Source organism: Aythya fuligula, chromosome 17, assembly GCF_009819795.1.
Source record: "Aythya fuligula isolate bAytFul2 chromosome 17, bAytFul2.pri, whole genome shotgun sequence".
Taxonomy (NCBI): domain Eukaryota; kingdom Metazoa; phylum Chordata; class Aves; order Anseriformes; family Anatidae; genus Aythya; species Aythya fuligula.
Genome location: NC_045575.1, coordinates 8,672,887 through 8,693,668, shown reverse-complemented (window position 1 = coordinate 8,693,668; position 20,782 = coordinate 8,672,887). Strand labels below are relative to the sequence as shown.

Below are 20,782 nucleotides of genomic sequence, written 5' to 3'. Positions count from 1 at the left end.
AGACCTACCTGGGAGGCTTTAAAATTTAGGGGGGAGTACTGTTATGGCAGGAACTTACAAGTTAGTAAGTCAATCTGAAACACAAATGACCTTTGCTGTAAATGCACCTTTCCAAGAAGCATAAAAAAACCACCACCACCAAAAACACACCCCCCCAAAAATACCAATGTGCAGATCTGCCTTTGGACAAATGTAAATAAGAAAAGCCGGTTAGTCTGGAAGTCAATCCTGTACCACAGGAAAATGAGAATTTGTTTAATTCCTGTCTCCTTTATTGCTGCCCGCTAGAGGCTGTGTTGATTTCTTATACAAACTTCGGGGGGAATAAACTACACTTCCTTGAAATATTCTCTTGCCACAAGTTTAATTTCAGTATTGCAAAGTATCATTCACTTAAGCAAAAAGTGATGCTTGCATTGTAATAAATGAATAAAAGCCAAAACCCTGGATTCTACTGTGCTAGGTGTCATCAAAATGTTTGGAGAGAAAGACAAACATGCAGGAGCTTTGGAGGAAGGAGTCTAATAATGAACACAAACTACTTTATAGCTTCAGTCCATTTACATTCATTAGTAATTAAAAAATAGCTGTTTGTCGGGTTATATAAAAGCAGCTGTGGTCATCAATATGGTTCTTTATCATTTAAGCAACTGCAGAACAAGCCAGTAAAACGCATCAGTAATGGAAAGACAAGACGGTTATATGGATTTAACTAGCTTTTCCCTTCAGGCCCTATCCACTGCAGGGTTCTACCAGGGCTGGTGAAAACTACAAAGGTTCAACCATACTTATCTAACCACCGCAGACAGAGATGAGCCAGGATAAACCTTATTTTGCATCTATGTTGCCACCTCAGTTCACCAATGAGATGTATGTAAGTGTAGACTCAGAGATCAGGTTCTACATTTGAGAACAAAAGCTCAGGGTCCACATCCCAGCCTTATCACCTTAGATGATCTCGGACACTTTAATTGGAACTATCAGTGCCTCAGTTTACTGGGGTGAACGGAGCTATTAGCAGTTTAACTTCTCCATGTTCCTGAAACACCTGCAGATCCAACGAGCAGATGAGTTCCTATCATTATGAGAGCACTATTAAAGATCTGGAAATTAAAATACAAAATTAATAGCACATATCCTTCTTCTTTGTTACAGATAATCTTGGACTGAGTTTTTTCTCCTCCTCGTTCTCTAGGAAGATACAGGATGCTTAAATGCATTTTTAAGCCAGCCTCCAAAACAGTACTTAGTAATGTTAAAATGACAAGTTAGTCTTTCAAAAGCTGGGCAAAAAAAAAAAAGAACCTACTCACAAGTTTCATACAGACTTCAATATAATTAAAGCTTAATTTCAGTATATTTAAAATAAAAGATTAAAAAGTAAAAGTGGTGCTTCTAATGTCTTAAACAGTGTTCATTTCTACAGGCCTCCTTCTCTAAAAAACGTTCACCCACCCAATTTTTGCCTTATCAGGAACCTGCTACATTCCAAAGGGTTGTGCTCAAGGTTGTAATGTTCTTTTCCAGGCATTTTGCTGACTATTTCACTGCCAAATATGGCCCTTTGTGGGATGCACTTGTTTGCAAGAACTGAAAACCTGAGACATTAAAACAGGGCCGCACAGTATGCTGATGGGAAGGAGTAGACTCCTGTATACTTCAATCAAAGGGAAAAAGCGTGTCACTTTGTGTATTTGTAAAACCAAGAATTGGTAACTGACATTTCCCTTCACACAATGCTTTGATCCAAAGGCAAAACAAGGTGAAGGGATACATACTGAAGCATATCTGTCCCTGGGGTGAGCCACGAGACAACTGCATGCTGGTAAGGTGGAGAAGAGAACAAACCCGAGTTTGCGCGTGCAACAGGGAAATAACTTCTTGCAAGTCACTGCAGAGCAACAAGACTTAATGAGTTTTATCTGAGCCACCAAGTTATAGACAGCACGATGGTAAACAGCAGAAGTGGCTGGCTACTCCTAGGATTCCCCTATAAATAGCAAGCCATCCCCTCTGCCTACGGCACTGCCTGACATCTCCCAGGCACACTTGGTATGCATACAGAGATATGACAGAGTTTGACAGCAGCAGGTTTCATTTGGAACCATCTTCAAGGACATACTAAAGTATGCAGTTAAATCCACTTAAATACCAGCAGAAGTATCTGAATAAACCTGTTAAAAGGATTATTCTACATACTAGTTGATTTCTACAACAGTTGTATTTGTTGCAAAAGCCCTTTAAATGATTATGAGATAAGGAAATCACCTTGGGGCAGAGGCCTGACAGAGCACAGAGACAGGATTCATGGGCCTAGGAGAAGAAACCAGCTGTTTAAAAAGGGGTTTGGCAGAAGGGAACCAGATCCATCTACGCTGAGTTGTTCAAACTGGCTCAGATATTAATCCTATTTCAGGAATATAAGGAGTGCTCTGGGCACAGTGAGTCAGCAGGGTGGGGCATTCTTTTCCACATTTGTGGGCCAAGCAGGAACAGAAAGAGAGAAGAAAAAGCAAGCTGCAAGCCAGAATCCCAGCACCTGGCTGCTCCAGAGGCAGGATTTCAGCAAGCTAAAGCAGAAGAGCTCACAAACCTGTGGAGAACCTGGTAACCAGATCTCACAGGTAAACACGCAACTGTGAATCAAGTAAACATCCTCAATGAAACTGAGGAAACGTAATGATGTTTCATTGCTTTAAGCTACCTGTATTTTTCCAGAGGATCCCAGCTCCCTCCTTGTTCTAGACTGTAGACTGAGCTTTTTAAGTGAATCATGCTATTTGATACAAGTCTCATTTGCCTTGTTAGGCCAGGAGATTGAAATTTTGTATTTCAGAACAGATCAGTGCAAGAAGGCTGGCAATAACCTCTAAAACTCCCCTTCCCCAAAATATTCAAATACTCATCAAAGGAAAATATTTACATAATACGTAGTTGTAAGAGACTATTGTATACGTCTTGTTACAGTAATTACATCGTAAAAATAGTATGAAATCTGAGCCCATGACCACGCATACACCCTGTGAAACCACATACACGTTACCCAGGTGATCCAGTCCCCTCTAAAAGCTGTGCTAGTCTCAGGCACACAGTCCTCCTTCCCGATGAGTTATTACCTGAACAATCTGCTAGCAGAAGCCAGTGGTTTTAGTTCTAGTGAAAAGGAACTATTGTATTTTCTTTTCTATTTTCTTCTGGCCATAACCAGTCAATGTATCTGGTGAAGTAATAATTAAAAATATGTAGTACTTACAAAGGCAACTGAAGGGGAAGTCAGTCACATGGACTACAATGTCATCAGATCTGTTTTGCAAACAACCGTGACTGTAAATGTCTTTCCTGTCATTTTCAGTTCTAGTACTCTACTTAGTGTCCATCTTGTCGAAGAAATGTATTTCAAACAGCAGCAAACCCTCAGGCAGCCTTCCTCCCCTCAGCTGCAGAAACAAAGCATCTGACTAGGGAAAGAGGTACTCTGCTCAAAGGATACTCCAAATCTCTTCCTAAAATCCCAAAGCAGCTGGCTAATCAGAAGTGAAATTGCTGAAGTTAAACATGACTTCTCAGCAGTAATGTTTCCATTGTTATTTGAATTACCATCCCAGAGTCCCAACAGACAGGGGTTTAAGCATACATTGTCTATCACAGCCTTGCACTCTCTCCCCTCCATCACCAACCAATTGGTGGCTGCTGCAACGCAAATATCTGGGGGGGATGGACGAATCCATGCCTAGAGAGGTTTTGTGGTATGGTTTGGGGAGGGGGAGCGATTTTTGTTTGGTTTGGGAAAAAGGAAAACAAAAAGTAGACAAATTCCCTGATCCAGTTCTCAGCACGAACCTACAAATGAACAGTTGTTGGCACAACTGACAGGGCAGCACGCCACAGCATGAAGCATTATCACCAAAGATGATTTAAATAAAGACAGCCTCAAGGGGCACAATATGAAAATAATGGAAGATGTATACAAATATACGTTGTCAGACAAAGCAGCCCTTGCTTCAAATCTTTAAAAAAAAAAGAGAGAGAGAGAGTAGGAAAAAAAGAGATCAAAACATAAGCAGACCCAAACAGCCATAGGTAGGCAAATGTAGCCCAGATTTTGAACTTAATTATTTAGTTGGGAAAACCTGTATGAGTTAATAGGAGCACACAATTAAGAAGAAAGAAATGAGGAAAAAAAAGCACTGGACGAAAGTGTATGAATTGTAGAAATCAGTGGAAGGACAAATCTCCAGCAGAAGTGTGTTCAGTGTGTTTTCTTTTTACAGTATTTTCCTTTAAAAGTTATATATGAATACAAACGAATTTCTAAACAGGTACATACAAAGGACATTAATGCATTTCCCAGTTAAAAGACGTGTGGTCCAAGTTGGATTCCAGGACATTAGGGCTCACCCAAATCCAGCTAGAAGCCTGAGCTTCAGCATCTCAAAGACTAATTGAGCTGCATACATCCTTGGAAATTTTCTTTCAAGTGTTTGAAAAATATTTGCAAATGACTGCTTCCCTACCAATGACAAGAAAAAAAAAATTAAAAAAGAAAAAACAAGCTTGTTTAATAGTATTTGGTAGTTGGTTGCACTGTGCAAATGCCCATTAATGGGAAAAACAGTTTTTAGCATCGGAATGTTTCCTTAACCTGCTGTTGACATAAAACAAACAAAAAAACAAACAAAAAACAAAACACTACTTGCTGCAAAGTTTAGGTGGAACCTTTATAAGGGTGCTTGTGTTCTTGCATCACTACATATTTGCACATACACTGAAATTACTCTGAAACGTCTGCATACAGAATAAAAGACTGAGGTTCAAAAATTCTTCCTTTTTAGATCTTTCCTGCGTACATGTAGATGCAGAACACATTTACATACAAAATCACGTCTCCTTTGCTTTATGAGGAGATCCTGAGATTTCATACAATTACTGAAATGGAGGACAGGCACTAACTATGGGAAGGTCCAAAACCCTGCACCTGCAGTACAAGTTTAGTTACGTTTAAATTTTCAGTGTAAAACAAAGCAGTCCTTAGATCATATTAGTATATATTTTAGTTTGACCAGACGTTGAGTCCACAACAAATTATGTATAGGTCAGTGCTCAAGCCTGAATAAATTTGGGGTAGTCAAGGTCAGGGCTAGGGCATGTTTGCTGAACACAAACATGACAGGTCAGTCACATTCAAACAGCTCCCATTGCACCCTGGTGTAAGAGGACTTCAGTTTGTTACAGACAACCATCCAGCTGAGCGGACGGCACCTTGTTCTGTTGTCTCGGGTACTTTAAATATGCAACAGACATTTATTTCTCTATGCATACTAAAAAACCCTATCTAACCAAAATGCCTTTTGACAGAGACCTATCTCAGAGGACTGGACAAACTGAAAAAAGCATATCTGATGTTTTGATGTAAGCAACATTTTATTACTTTCTCTTCTCTTTTTGCTTCTTAAGACAGCAGAGGCAAAGTGGTGCTAGAAAAATTAATAAAGTAAAAAGGCTTTCTAAACCACATTAGGGTTTCCATAGCACCCATTCAGGAGGCACAGCAGATGCACATGTACAGCTGACACTGTTCTCTAAAAGGTAAGAAAAACTTTAAATCAGAATTATGTTTTTGAATTGCCTGCCCAGTGCAGCTCTCAACCACATCTGCAGTACTGCTGCTGAAACTGGACAGCAGAGGCTGCATGCATATAAAAGTTTTAAAACATTTATAACATAGGCCTGCGAAAAGCCCAGCAGCTCTTTTGAACTGAAAGATCAACACCACACCTGAAAATCATGGTATCTTGGGAAACCCTGGTTCAGGTAGCTAGGAAGAAATATACAGCTCATGCTGCTTGTGTCACAGCAAAACAGTCACTAGAAATCCCCTGACATCAGCAAATCCTAGATCGAGCCCTTCATGAAATACTGTTATCTCTCTGATAGTAGCCATTGCTGTGTCCAAATGTTAAATAAAACGAACAACAAAAAAAGAATAATCTGGGGGAAAATAAATAAATAAATAAATAAATAAATAAATCATGCAGCTTTCCCATTCCTTCCTTGCTAGTTACTCCAAACTCTAAAACTTTTTCATTAGCAGAACATTTTTTCCCAATGGGAACCCTGACCTTTTAGCAAAGCACAAAAAAACTCTGGAAAATGTAAAGCGACTTTAGTTCTGTGACTGGTTGGCAAGAATTCATATCCTCAGGTGGATTTTACTGGACATGTCTTTTGGTGCCCCAGTCCCCTGGATGGGCTCAAGGGGCTTCCTCTGAAGCTGCATTTGCACCTATTCCTGCCTGGCCTCCACAGCACAGGCACGTGCTGCTTGCAGGCAGAGCCAGTTCTTTATTTACTTTAGGGAGTGCTGGATTTTCTTCTCCACTGGGGTCAGCGTTATTTCACCTGTTCATCTCCCCGGTGAAACTTTTCAGTGTAGAGCAGAATTTCCCAGTCCTGTTAGACACTGAACACGAACAGGAATATAACGATGAACCCAATGTCAAATAGAAGGCGTTGGCAGGGAGCTTCTCAAGCTACTAGTGGGGGGTACTTACAGAAACACCATGATACAGCCATTGCAATATTAAGACATTTCAGTAAGAGGACAATAAAACCTTTAGTTCATCTCTCTCTACTAAAACTCTGTTGAGATGAGGTAGCCTGGAGATTTACCCCTCACTCTGAGCTGCAGGTGACAACAGGTCCTCCTGTCTCACACATCTTCCTGGGATAGGAACCCCCTAGCCTTGATGCTGTCTCCTCCCCAGCCTTACAGATGCTATAGCTCTGTTCCAGGGCGCTCCCCTGCGCTGCATCACTGCCCCATGCACATCTCCCTGTAAAAAAGAACAAGGGTGACTACTGGAGAAAATCATCTTCTGTAATACCAGAGCAGAGCAAGATCAGCATCAATGTGAACTTTCTGGTATGCTTACACAGTAACCAGTTCCCAAGCCCCCAGTCCTGTAGCTCAAATCTTTTGTCTACTTTAACCATCAATTCACGCCAATTCAAGCAAGTAATTAGCTTAACTGGCAAAGACAAGCGCACGCATCCAAACAGCAAGATTTCCCTGAAGACAATGACAGAACATTGCCAGATTGAGGCACTATTCCGGGGTTGGGTGCCTTTTGTTTGTTTGTTTGTTTTAAACGAGTGATGACAGTGATTTCATCTCTATCAGACTGAGAGATCCAGTGAGCATTTCAGGAGAATGCCAAGCAAGAAGCGTACTAGATACCAAGGGGGAGCAAGGGAACTCCCAGTCAAACATTCAACCTAGAAGGACTGAAAGAAAGGAGACAGCCTGCAGCAGAGCTGAAGGACAAGGAGGGTGGGGGTGAGCGCACACAGAAGTCTACCAGCAACGATCAACTCACTTTCTCAGCATATTATTTCCTGAAACTTTCAATGATAATATCAGTGCTGACCACTATAAAAATAACCAATAAAAATTCAGCAACAAGAGCTAGGCTAGCAGGAAACAAAAACGAAGGCCGCTCTGAACTGAGAGCTGCATGCTAACAGTCACAGGAACATGCTTTTCTGTGTCTTGGCTCCTACTAAGCACCATAATCTAATCTCTTCTGGGAAGCCCTGAGCCCAGTGAGGCTGACAGGCCATTACTATCATCCTGGGCAAGATCACGCAGTGCTGTGTAATTGTAGACTGCAACAGATACAGTTCTCTGCTTGCACGTTACACCTCCCTAGTGACAACAGACCAATCACATTTACTTTTTAGCAGCTCAGACATGTTTGAAGCCTGATGCTCCAGGGAATGAGGTATTTTTCCTTAGAACAGATTATGCCAGGAGGCTGCTGGCCCTTTTCAGAAGAACACACAGATGGGGCAAGTAGGTAACTGATGGTTGTTTTTTCCCTTTTATTTTTTAGAAATAAAACACCTATCCTAGCAAGTAGAGCCTTCTGCAGCCTCACACGTATTGTGCATTGGAAATGGACAGTCCTTACCTAGCTTTGCAGCCAACACAGTATGGGATTTCTGATAACATAATAGCTGGTATATATCCCATCAGAGAAGTAGCTGCATTTCAGTGTTGAGAGCAGATTATTCTGAAGTCCTTAAGGAAAAGTAAACAGACAAAGTGAGCCAAGGCTGCAAGTGCACTTCTCCACACATCATGGAGAGGTCACAAACATGGAAGAGCAGCCAAGTCTGTAAATATGAATTGTAACTACTGCAAAAGCTGCTTTCTTAAATTGCAGATAAAGCTGTTTGATTCGCAGCAGTTGTTACTATTCTGTTGTCACAGGCCAATCTGCAAATAATCCAGGGTCTTCGGATACTTCACTGGGAAACCTGACTTGTGCAGAAGGTCCAAAAGAGGTGGTCGGGGTTGTTTGTGTTTCTGTGTGTGCGTGTGTTTTGTTGTTGTTGTTATACAGAATGAGGAAGGTAGTGGGGGATTTATTCCCCCTATAAAAGAAGCCCTCCCTCCACAAAATAAAAATAATAAAAATAAGAAATAGAGGCAACAAGGATTGGTGAAATGGCTGCAAACAACAATAAAAGAACAGATAACAACAACTAGCCGACGGGCCTGCAATACCAACAGAGACAATTCAGTAATATAAACCAACAGACAACTTTACCAATTCACTCTTCCTACAGGGCAATCATGGATTCTCACACACATACTCCTCACACATTCATGTAGCCATGAGCAACTAACTCAGCTCCAGCTGCCACATTTGGGCAGAGCTTTCTCTGAAACAGAGATTCCAATTACATTTGCAATAATCTTATTACTATATTAGCCATAACCTGGTTAAGAAAGGGTCTGAGAGATACCATTTTGGCAGCTGGGAAGAAGACAACAGAGACATGCTTTTGTTATTTCAGTAACTCAGAAGATTTGCAAACCACAAACAGATTTTGTGACAGAAATGCACCATGCTGGCCCTGTGCAGGCCAGTTTTACTGTTTAAAATACATACAGTACAGCTCAGAACAAGTTTAAAGAAGTTACGAACTTGCAAATCTCTTCCTCAGCATGAAACAGACCCACATTTGAGGATTTACTTACAATTTATGGTTACTTTCTCATCACATATAATGTAAAGCTATGATCGGGAAAGCAATTGACTTCATTATCAGTGAGCTGACTAAAACCTGCTTTGTAGCTTAAGACACTTAAATGGTTATTTTGGAAGTACTTGATTCACATGCAGTTCACCCAAGCTAATTAATCCCTGCCAGCATTTCTGTTGTCACTTGCAGTCTACCCCTCTATCTGCACAGCAAAGTTTGCAATTCAACTTGTACCAGAACACCATTTCTTGTCCTACATGTGCAAGCGAGAGATTACTGAAGTCAATGATATTTCACCAGGGACAGAGCAGAATCAGGCCCTTATTGTTCCCTTCATGCTTATCTGACTGGGCAGAACAAATCAAAGAGGAGACAGTCAAACAACCTGCTAGCCTTGGTTTCTCTGGGGAAAAGCAAGCTCCAGATAGGCTGTGCCTCCAATCAACAGCCTGATTTTCATGAACAGCAATACGCTTCCCCACGGTAATTGAAATGGAGCAATCCTCCGTAAACAGCTTGCCCAGCCTCACCTCATTAACCTTTATAGACTGACCTCCAAAATTCCTTGAAGCTGAAATACAGGTCTCACTTGCCTCTGCACTATGTTTATCCTTAACAGGTTGGGGAAACAGGGAAGGCACTAGAGAGAGAACCGCAGAACACGCTACAGCTGGATGGTAGATACCCACTTCCAGGCTGTTACTGGCTCCCAAACCCTCACAGGTTTCTTTGTCTCCTGTGCTGGGCCGTATTTCAGACAGCCTGCAAAGCCAGACATGGATTATTAACCACCCTCCACTCCCCACAACATTGTTTTAAGAGTCGTGAGTTGGAGCATGCTGCCCAGTATTCACAGAATTATTTCCTAACCCATACTTTAAGGTTTAGCAAATTTGGGAATTAAACCTTATTTCTTCCCCCTTCCACGTCCGTCATTTGGGATGTCTCCCCATTCCTAGCACTTTATTGCCTTCATTCTCACCTCAGTGACATTTTCTAGTGACAATGAGGCTAGCTGCATTTGTACTGACAAAGGGGCAGCTGCGTTTCTGCAAGCAGTGGGAAAAAAAAGCCAGGAGTCCAACAAGCCAACAAGTCCAGGAGTGACTGGATACAATAATTAGCACTTCATCCAAATATCCAAACTAGAAGCATCACACAATGAATGGAAGCACTTATGGAAGATGCAATTAGTTCCACAGATCAGTAGCCACAATGACTCTCTGAAACCTCCTAGATTTCTTTGTTGCAACTTCAGGGAACATGATCATAAGAATCAAAAGGAAAAACCTTTCTGGTTTGCTCCTCTGGAAGTCTGCACGTGGAGATCATGCCAGCTGCAAGAATCATCTGCACTTATGTGAATCCGCAAGGGTCTTCAAGGTTAAAACCATACACCTGTGCTGTTGCTTTGCTAAAGATGGCAAAACAGAGGAGACCAAAGCAGCCCATTCCCCAATACATTTTTTACTGCTTTAAAAGTCCATCACCTACACACACACACAAGTAAACCACTTCATAAGCCATGGTCAGTGTTCATGTCAATATTAAGACAAACCCACCCTCTTGCCATGTTTGACTACTCCTCTACACAGCAATTAGTTTTGTTGCACAAGCATAAACCCTCCATTAGTTCCAAACCCTTATCTATTCTGCCATCCTTATCTCCATCCTCTGCTCTTTGCTCCCTTGCCGACCATTGGTGCTCCCTCTTTTTTTTTTTTTTTCTTTTTCTAATTTTTCTTTCAGCCACCCAGAACAAAGCCTCCACCTGCACAGGTAGTGCACTGCAGCAGGCAGTCCATGGGTGCTTCCACCTCTCCCTGCCAATTCTCAGGGCAGGACCAAAATGTTGTGCCAAACAAACATCTCTGGGTTTTTCATCTGAATGCATTGGAACTGATGCTGACACCAGTGAAGCACAACGGATGCACAGTACACTCACATCTGTCAGTTTGACTGCTTTGGCCATAAAGCAATGCTTTTGCAGTACTTTGAACAGAGTCAACAATATGGATCAGAAGAGCAGCTCACTCAGCCACAGATTTAATATTGTGGCCCCACTTGCCTACACATTTCCTGCTCAGATAAAAGGCATTATCACCTTGTTTTGTGGCATTCACTGCAATGCTTTAGGCCTCTACTTCTGTGAAATCACCAGGCTGAAAATACTTAGCTCCAATTGTTTAGACATACAGAAAAGCATTCAAGTCTGTGGTCATCACAGCACGATATGGGTATCCATTTGGCTCTGATGCAACTTGGTCCTAGCTTTAAGTTCCTGTAACACTCCCAGACTCGAGGCATGCACTGGTATTAGATTTAACCAGCCCAGCTGCAGGTCACTGACTGCCTGAGAGGCACTCATGCAGCTATGGCAGCTGCACAAAGTGAACTCAGCTCTACTGCCCCATAGACCACTTTAAAACTGTTGCTAATTATGCAGTGATGACAAGATTCTTTATAAACCCAATGCATTACTCCCAGATCTACCTTTGCCAGAATTCATAACTCTTGGTCTACTTACTCCGTGGGAAAAACAGCCCCAACTTCAGCCATTTCTGGTGTGGACAATGCAAAAGAGCTTCATACAGGCAGATCAAGTCACATCAGCACTTTTTAAGAGTTTCCCAGCATCAACCAAGTACTATCTGGGCTGCTTTGCCCTCTCATTTCAAAGCAGGTGCTTTGCAACTGCAGAAGAACCTGAAGGTTGGGATGGGAGGAGTTCCATGATCTAGGGTGAACCTAAGAAAAGCAAAAATAAAATCTGTCTACATGTCATTATTTATGGAGGGCCTGAGGTAAGGCTCAGCAACTGTTTGTGGAAGAAGGAACAAACCAAAACAAAACAGACTGAAGAGTACACTACAGCAGAAGCTTCACAGACTCCCTTAAACTCAGATGGAGGAAAAAAGAGATCCGGCAGAAAAAGAGAGGGAGAGCTCTTCATTCCCCCGGACTATGAAGAGGGGAGTGGTAGCACAAGCAGCTAGATAATCTCAAAAGCTACTAAATCTCTGGAAAGCACTGGTGTGGGGAAGCATTTAAACAGCATCTTGTCTTCAGTGCTCCTGTGAAATCCACTGACCATCAGAACAAAGGAATAAAAGCTGTTTAAAAAATAATAGCAAAATTAACTAAACAAGTGTTTAAAGTTTAACCTCTTTCCTGACCCTAATGCAAGTCACAAACTGGCAGCAGGACCTGCAGCCAGTAGCCCTTAAACCAAACAAGTGACTCCACATTATGAAAGTTCCTAAATTTCAGATCCTCAGAAGGAAGAATTGCTACACGGGGGACTAGAGTCTGCTCCTTGCTCAAATACAACTGATTCTAAACAGCAGCAACAGCACTGGCATTGCCCCCCACGAGTTGCCTTTACCCTGCTGAAAGTGCAAAACACTTTTCAAATTGCGTCTTGTAAAATCCACAGAAGACAATAATGGGTGGAAAAAGTGCATAATTGAGAAACTCGTCCATGATCCTAGAACATGCAAGTAACTCAGGAACAGAACCCTCACAGAAACTGATACAGAGCCGCGTCCTTTCATGACCATATATTGTATGCTTCCTTGCAGCTTTACCATTAAATAAGGATGACCTCAAAAGGAGGAAATTCAGTTGCATGTCTACCTAGTCAGGCATTTAAGACACATAAAACTGAAGAATCTACAGTTCTAAGCAAGTATGCACTTTAAAATGGCATTCTGCCCATCTAAGATAACAGGAGTTTCAAGTCTTACAGTTCACGTGCATAAATAAATTTCCGTGCTCTTTCCACTGTACACATCAAACTCACTAAAAGCACCAAGAACACGCCATGCCCTTCAGAAAGGGACACTCCGCTCTCCCACGCTTAGAGGCTACAATAAGGTAAAAGTTACTCCTAATGAAATTAAATTACACATGTCCCCAAACTGACTATATTGAGCACTACAACTGTCAGCAGCTCTCTACAGCCTGACAGTCTTGGTAGAGCACCATCCTGTCCTCTCATGAGGACAGAAGTCACTTCTGGGGCACCTACAATATTTACTTGTAAAGCTGCTTCCTTATCTATGTGGACTGCACAAAGAATTTGCATGTTGTTATGCAGATAGATAAAATCCGCTCGCGCACAGAGCTGCGAGCACGCACCAGTTTTATGAAGCAAGCTCTAATGTCAAGCAGCAACTCGAGTGTGCTCCTCAGTGAACAGACTTTTACTAGCAACTGAGGCCTCTTCACTGCCTAGGGGCTCTACGCAGCTCTCACCTCAATTATGTGCAGAAAAGCACAAGGGGGTCTCAGTGGGTTAAACTACTGTTTAACAGTAGACAGAATTAAATAAATATAGATATATAGAGAGGAGATATACATATATATTCATATATTGCTCTTCCTCCAAAATCACAGTAAAATATTTAGGTTTAATGCAGAATTAAGCATTCCCACTGTAGGAAATTAATGTAACATAATTTATTCTAACATAAACATCTTTGCCCAAACTCCATTTTAAGTATATTTAATAGAAAGTATTATTACCAAAGCTCACCCCTCAAGCTCTCATTCTGCTCCTTGGAGAAAACTGAAAGCCTACCACCTTGGTCTCATTTAAGGTTTTTGATAACCCATCTCCAAGAACCCAGATACATTTGACTTAGATTTCTTCAATTCCAGTTAGGTGACCTTCTTCTAGCCCTTTTTATAATGCAAAAGCAACAAATCATCACTTGACTGCGAACTCAAGCAAGTATTTAGATAAAACAGCACGTGTCTGCAAGCCAGGCTCAAGATGCACTGGCAGGGCAGATCCAAACAGAAAGTTTGCTTTGCACCTGCTGCACCACATTCAGCGTTATTAATGGCAGCATCCTGAAGAGCAAGGCCAGCAAGCATACACAAATCTGAAGGCACAAAGAAGCCAAACACTGTTGAACAAATCCCTCTTGACACTAATTAATATTAAGGCTGTCCAGAACCTGCTGGGATTTAAACTTGCACTCTCTGTCCACGCACAACTTCAGGGGACACAGAGAAGCAGCGACTGAACCCCAGGTGCAGGAAAGGCTGGCAGATATCTGGGAACTGCCTTCGTATCATATGGTGATGCAGAACAGGCCGCCTCAGCACATGATAGTTGGGAACGGTAGCCAAGCAGCTAATCACACCGGGATTGCTCGTGACTTTTGTTTGTTTTACAAAAAGGAGGTTCTACCAATTAGAAAGAAGTTTGATCGATCCTAATCAGGAAAAAAAAATAAAAACAAAACAATGCTCAGTAAGAATTAATCTGAAATACAGTCCTCCAGTCACAAGCCTTCTTGGTTAAGTAAAAAGTTGCCACCAGCTAACTCACAAGACAATACTGATCAGCCATCTGGTGAAGGCTCCTGCTAAGCACGTTACCCCCCATGCTGCTGAAAGCAGAAGGGGCATCAGTTACATTCTGTCCCTGCCTGCAATTGTGTGGCCAACCTCAGGAACAGGCACTGGGCTTTCCAGCACAACCAGAAATTTTAGCAATTCTGAGTTTTCAGCAGCCCCTTTTACTACCATTGCATTCCACAAAGCATAAGCTGAACTATTTAAAACATGATCTACTGCCTTTCTGAAAGCTGAATTTGTCCTCGAGCTTCATCGACCTTTGTTGGTTTTGCCCCTTTGTTTTCTTCTGCAAAAACTGCAACTGCCAGGAGGCTTCCCAGTCATCTAAAGAGCATCAGTAAACAAGAGCAGAGACAGATGGCTGCAGCTCAGTTTAAAACAGCACTCGATCCAGCCTCTCCCCTGCATTGCGAGTGCTCCCCACAAGATACAAACATATGCATAAGCTCAAACAAGAACACAGTAGTCCCAGATAGAAAGCAGGTATGTATATGCCATCTGATAAAGAAGTCACTGTGAGGACAGGATGCTGAGGTTCCATGTACAGCAAACATCCATTACTACTGTACAGCTTCCCACTAACAAAACAATAGGTTGCAAGGATGGCAGGGGGTGGGAGGAAGGAGTTCTCCCTCTGTTGTTACTCCCAGAAGCGCTGCTGGCAAAACAAACAAACAAACAAACAAAGCAGCATGGAAAGCAAAACCAGAAATCTCCTTTCAGCAAAGTTGCTTTACACCAAACTCACACAACCTGGTGCAGAGGATTCTGTCCTTACCCATGGCGGGGGGGAGAGGGGTGGTGAAATGAGGTGATCTTTAAGGTCCCTTCCAGCCCAAACCATTACATGATTCTATGAACCTGGGAAAGTAATATCTTTCATAGGCCTCTCATTCACCTAGTACTTCAGGAATTCAATCCTTTTAGCAAACATTCTATTAACCCCCTTATTAAAATGACAGATTCAAAGGAAAAAGAAAAAGAAAAAAGAAAAAAAGAAAAAAACACAGAATAACTCACAGATTTAGAATGAAAGTCTATCAAAACACCCATACTGCTTTTTCATTCCTGGATTTGATCACTTTTCATTTACTGCACAGAAGACTAGTGGTGGTGTTGATACAAGAAATCGTCTACAGTATGTACCTTGCCTTGCTAAATAGATTCAGATGTCCACATATATTCAATAAGTCTACCTGAATAAACATAGTTCACCTCTTCCACCAGCTGTAAATCCACTGCAATTCCACAGACATCTGCGTGCCTGAGTAACTTGCACAAGACTGAGTTCAAACATGGCCCATCCTTCCCCAAACAAAAATTTTGATTCTGCTAAAATTAAATTACGAGCTCTCCCTCGGGGCTTCCTGATATTCAAAGTTATTCCCTCACTTAGTGATAGCAGAAAGCTTCAACAGGGTTGCACAATCATCGCCTCCAATCAGCTATAATTGAAGGATAACACAAAACAGAATGAGAAACTAGCAATCCAATTAATACTGGCAGGAAAAAAAAACAGACTGTGGGAAGAGCATCATTTCTGGTAAAACTCCAGCAAAACCTTCAGGTTGGAGCATGTTGCCATACTATCACCTCTGAGGGAGGGTTTAACTACTCAAGGCAAGAATAAGAGGGAAGGAATGATCACTTTACAACCCCTGAGAAGTTCTGGCCCCTATTTATGTCAGTGTTGACACTGAAACTTTGAGAACTCATTAACGTAGGACTCGGTTGATTCTCTCAAGAGAAGCCCAAACCAAACCTTTTGGGAATCCAATCTGTATTTCTAAAATACAGTCTGAGGTATACTTCTGCAGGACCTTCCCAGAACAGGACAACTACAAGGTAAACAGACTTTTCACATGAAACACTTGCCCCCTTTGGGTGATTCACCCAGGGCAACCTAGAAAATCTCTCCCATTCATTTCCATGATGCCACTTCCTGCTCTGTACATTTAAAAAAAAAAAAAAAAAAAAAAAGATATCTGGTACACACCTGCATCCCCATGGAAGCAGCTGTCCTGGTGACATCTCCCAGAAGGCAAATCTCCGTCACTTGGCCAGATCTGTCCTGTTTTTCGTACGCCCACAATAGTAGCCTCAGACACAACGACCTGCTGCTGCCGGTGCCGTTTTTGAGACTGGGGGGTCGGTGGACTGCTGCTGTCAAAGGACTGCTGAGAGTTCTGGGACGGAGAACGACTTTTATCCCGGTACATGCGGTAAGTGGTGGGGCTGGGGGACACGTGGCTGGACTGCCCTGAAGAGAAGTCTTCCTCGCTGGAGGTAAGGTTCTCATTAGAGCTACAATCAGGAGTATATCCTCCTCCAATATCTTCAAAACTCCTTGGGGAATAAGATCTCCTGGGCCAAGTGAGATGTTTTTCCTGATCAGTCGTACTCTGATTTCTCAGGATAGGTCCTTTCCCTTCTGCATCCCCCATCATTCCACCAACATAGATACTTTGATAGGGCTGAAAGTCCATGGGCTGCCAAGGTGAGCGGTTGCTGCCATTGGCGTTAATCAGATTATCTTTGAGAAACCTGGGGTTCAGTTCAGCATCTTCGTATTCTCCATCATAGCCAAAACTGCTCTCTGAGGACCTTCCCCTGTAAGCAGGCCTCTGGAATTCGTTGAAGCTGGGTACCACGGTAGAAGGAAGGGAGTGTAAGGACTTTTTGCGTTCCATTTGCATGGCTTGGCTACCAAGAGAGCTTATTTTATCAGAAACGTCTTTATCGTTGACCTTCACTAGACCCTTCTCGTGATGATACTCCATGTTCACATAGAAGGGCTTTTCAACAACATCCTTGTTATCTCCAGAGTGATGTGAATTCCCCTTTTTAATCCTCTCAAAGTTAGACCTTAGGGCTGCCACACTGGTGCTGTTCCCTCTGTCCTTAGAAATAGGTTCAAAAGATGCCTCCTTCTCAGCAGATCCCGCTAGCCTGCGAGTGGAAGCCGATCTGTGTTTTGAAGGAGATCCATCTGTATCACAGCGAGTCTCCGTATCTTCTACAACTCTCTTCAGTTTCTCTTCGCCATAGTACTTACACCTGTCCTGCTCTCCCTCCCCGTGATGGGGACTGTCCAAAGGCGACAGGTCCGACCCGTCACTCTGGGTAGACAGCTTCCGCAGAGAAGGTATCCTGGGTTTGAACTTTTCCTCCCCGTGGTGTGACTTGCTTTTTTCATATTCATCTTGGTCAGCAGACTGGTGATGATGCAGATCCTGGATCTGCTGCTCTGCACCCCCTTCAGGCAACTGAGAAACACGTTTAAAACCCCATCTCTGTCTATCGTAGCTTTTTTTCTCCTTTGCCAGAAGAGTCTGCAGGTAAATCATGCGGAACCTCTCCTTGTTGACCTCCATCTCCAGTCTCCGGATAGATGCTTTGCACATCTCCAGCTCCTGTTCAATATCTCCCACAGATTTCAGCTCCATTTTAGGAGGCTCAGAGTCTGCAAATTGTGCTTTCCAAGCCTCCACAAACCCCACAGGGTCCACCATTTTGCATACAGGAGTAAATAAGTGGAGAATAAGGGAGGGAAGCTGGAGAGAGATAGCCGGAGAGAATAAAGCAACCGGATCTCACATGTAGAAGCAGAAACAGCTCCGGCAGGGTCAACTCAACGCGTCTCTTTCACGGTCCATGCAGAGGAACTGGGAGGCAAACGGCAATCCTCGGATCAATCTCTGCTCCTCGCCTCCTCCACCTCTCGCCGGCCCCAGCCCCCGTCCCCTCACTACTCTCCCCCCGTCATGCCCGAGCTTTTGCTAGCGAACAACAACGCTCCCACCCCGGCGATTCCCGAGCACTTCAAAGGGGAGGTGGACAAAGGAGCAGGCTCGGGGCGGGGGAGAGAAGGTAAATATCGCCCCCCACCCTCCCACCCACCTCCTGCCGCTGCCGTCCCGGCCGCGCTGCTCAGTGCGGCCGCTCTGGGCAGCCCTCCGCTCCGTCCTCCCGCGGCCAGCCCCCGTGTTGTGCTTTCTCTTTCTCTCTCCTCCTTTCCCCCTGCCCCTTTCCCTGTCTCCTCCTCCCGGCTATTGTTGCTGGCCTCCGGGCGCAGGGCGGCGAGCCCGGCCGCTACCCGGCGGTGCCGGAGCTCCCCGCGGCCCCGCGGCAGCCTCCCCGGCGCGGCTGTGGAGGCGGAGGCTGGCGGCGAGGCTCCGGAGGCTGCCCCCGGCTGCCCATCGCGGCCCGGCTCCGGCGGCGCCCCGAGCCGCGGCGCTGCGGAAGGGGAGGGATGGAAGGAGGCAGGGAAGGAGGGAGGCAGGGCAGGAGCCCGGCTGAAACGGCGCTGGGGCCTCTTAAAGGGGCAGCCCGGGCCCCCGCTGCCTTTGGAGGCCCGGCCCGGCGGAGGCTGGCGCCGAGACAAAGGCAGCGGTGTGCGAAGCGGGGGCACGAGGGAGGAGGGCGAGGTTGGAGCACGGAGGGGGCTGCTCAGGCCCTCCTGAACTCCCAGCTGCAGCCTTCAGGCCCTGCTGAGGGTTTTGGGGGTGTTTAAGGAGAGGCTGGACTTGGTTCGGTGGGAGGCAGTGGGGCGATGGTTGGACCTTGGAGGTCTTCTCCAACCTGCATGATTCCATGATTCACCTCAAGCCGAGGTGCTGGGCACTAGCAGGCTCATCGTTCATTCGGTCCTTGCTGCGTTATCAGTGCCCAGCTGGTGCTCTGAAAGCGCGGTGATATTGGTAATAAAGTCTGCTTTGTCCAGAGATTAGGTGTGCCTTTGTCCTGTATGTTAGCCTACAGGGAGCCCCGCTCTCCAGCTCTGGGTGAAGGGGGGCAAACAAGCTGAACATGGGCTGGCAGCTGGCTCTCCACCTGAAATCGGGGTACCCAGCCGTGTTTAGGCCCTGTACCTCTTCCACATACTAATTCAACCTCTGAAAAAGGGGTAATGGATACACCTGAAATTGCAGTTTTCCTGTCCAAATGATGGGAAAAGTGAGATATTGTACACCTCACATCCCTCAGAAGCCTGCTTCTTTCATGCCAGAGGTGGGACAAATCCCCAGAGTGAGGAGTACCTTTCCTCATGCATTTTATGAGAAAAAATTGTGGAATATAGCCCCAGCAATAACTAATACAGTTCCTTAAGCATGAAAAGTACAAGTCTACAAGAGCAGTTCTCTTACCTTCAAAATATGCAATGTTTCATAATCCACTAAACCATTTTCCTCTTCACGCTTTTTGATATGACATATCAAATATTTTCAGACATCACAAACGGCTAATCATGCATTCAGCTTTGCATAGTTCATCTCCCTTGCTGTTTGTTTCCTGGCTTTAACCTCTTTTTCCTGCACTTGTTTCCTCAGCTTCTAACACACTGGCTGATCTATGTGGAAAACAGATTAGAATCAAAATCATAATGAAATCTGTATACTTAGTAAATATCTATACAAGCCTTCCAGGGAATTTCCATCTTCCACAGAAAGAAAATTGGCTTTTCACCATTGATGCTGTTTGCCGTCATGCCGGTTTGAACAATGACATTATGACACACAATATATTTCTAGTAATATGACATTTCAGATTTTAGTAGCATGATTAAAATAACGACAGATATATTACATAATAAGGCTCTGTTATGAATTTGTTTCCCCCATTTGTTTATAGTTTGCTGGTGTTATTGGTTTGTTTTATTATTTCTAGGGTGTTTTCTCACACTCACTGGGCTCACTTTTCCAGAGGCAGCAAGAATTCTGATGAGTCAGAGGGACTTCTGTATGCACGCCTAACTTTTGGCGAGCACTATTAAACAACTGCAGCCTCTGTATTCATTGAGGTACTACAGCATCAGAAGTTCCGGTGGCCATTGAAGGGGTCTCTGAATTTTTGCTGATACTTTCTACATTCGACGGAGTATAGTTTTATCAGGATACAAAATTTCATTATGGCTCTGGAGGTAGATGTATCTGGGATTGGTGACAGAGCATGCGGTGACAAGGGGGCTAAAAAGCCAGCACATTCAGCTCTCGCCCTCTGCTGGCCCACAAGAGATTGCCAGTTCTCGCCAGTTGAACCATTACTGGAACTGAACTGGCCATGGAGCTCCCTCCTGTGGGGAAGGAGAGCTAGTACACTTAGCGGAGATCCAGGTTATGGGCTTTATCATGATCCCACACGGGAGAATCAGGAGTTTTGTAAGAAAAAAATAAAAGTGGAAGCACATAAGCAGAGTCTTTCTAACGAGAAATAAAACATCATTTCTCGTTCATATGTGGCTGAAATTAAGAAACTGTATTTTTGTATTACAAGACAGCACACTGTGGTAGAGTCTGGCTAGGCCAGTTATCTCCCGAAGTCCTGTCCAGTCCAAATTATTCTGTGAGCCCAGGAACACAGG

At 43.8% G+C, this 20,782-nt stretch overlaps 1 protein-coding gene across 2 annotated transcripts in view; it reads right to left on the bottom strand.

Annotated features, from left to right (window-relative positions):
- Positions 1 to 18,618, bottom strand: part of BCR (BCR activator of RhoGEF and GTPase) — a 96,136-nt gene extending 77,518 nt beyond the window's left edge. Inside the window, exons 1-2 of one of the 2 annotated variants that reach the window (XM_032199226.1) lie at positions 18,322 to 18,618; positions 16,418 to 18,086 (exon numbers count right to left, since the gene is read on the bottom strand). In XM_032199226.1, coding sequence (XP_032055117.1) covers positions 16,418 to 17,933 — 1,516 coding nt within the window. In that variant the 5' untranslated portion in view covers positions 17,934 to 18,086; positions 18,322 to 18,618. Of the gene's footprint in view, positions 1 to 16,417; positions 18,278 to 18,321 lie in introns of those variants that run through there. The other variant, XM_032199225.1, reaches the window with a different exon arrangement.
- Positions 18,619 to 20,782: the final 2,164 nt, after the last annotated feature.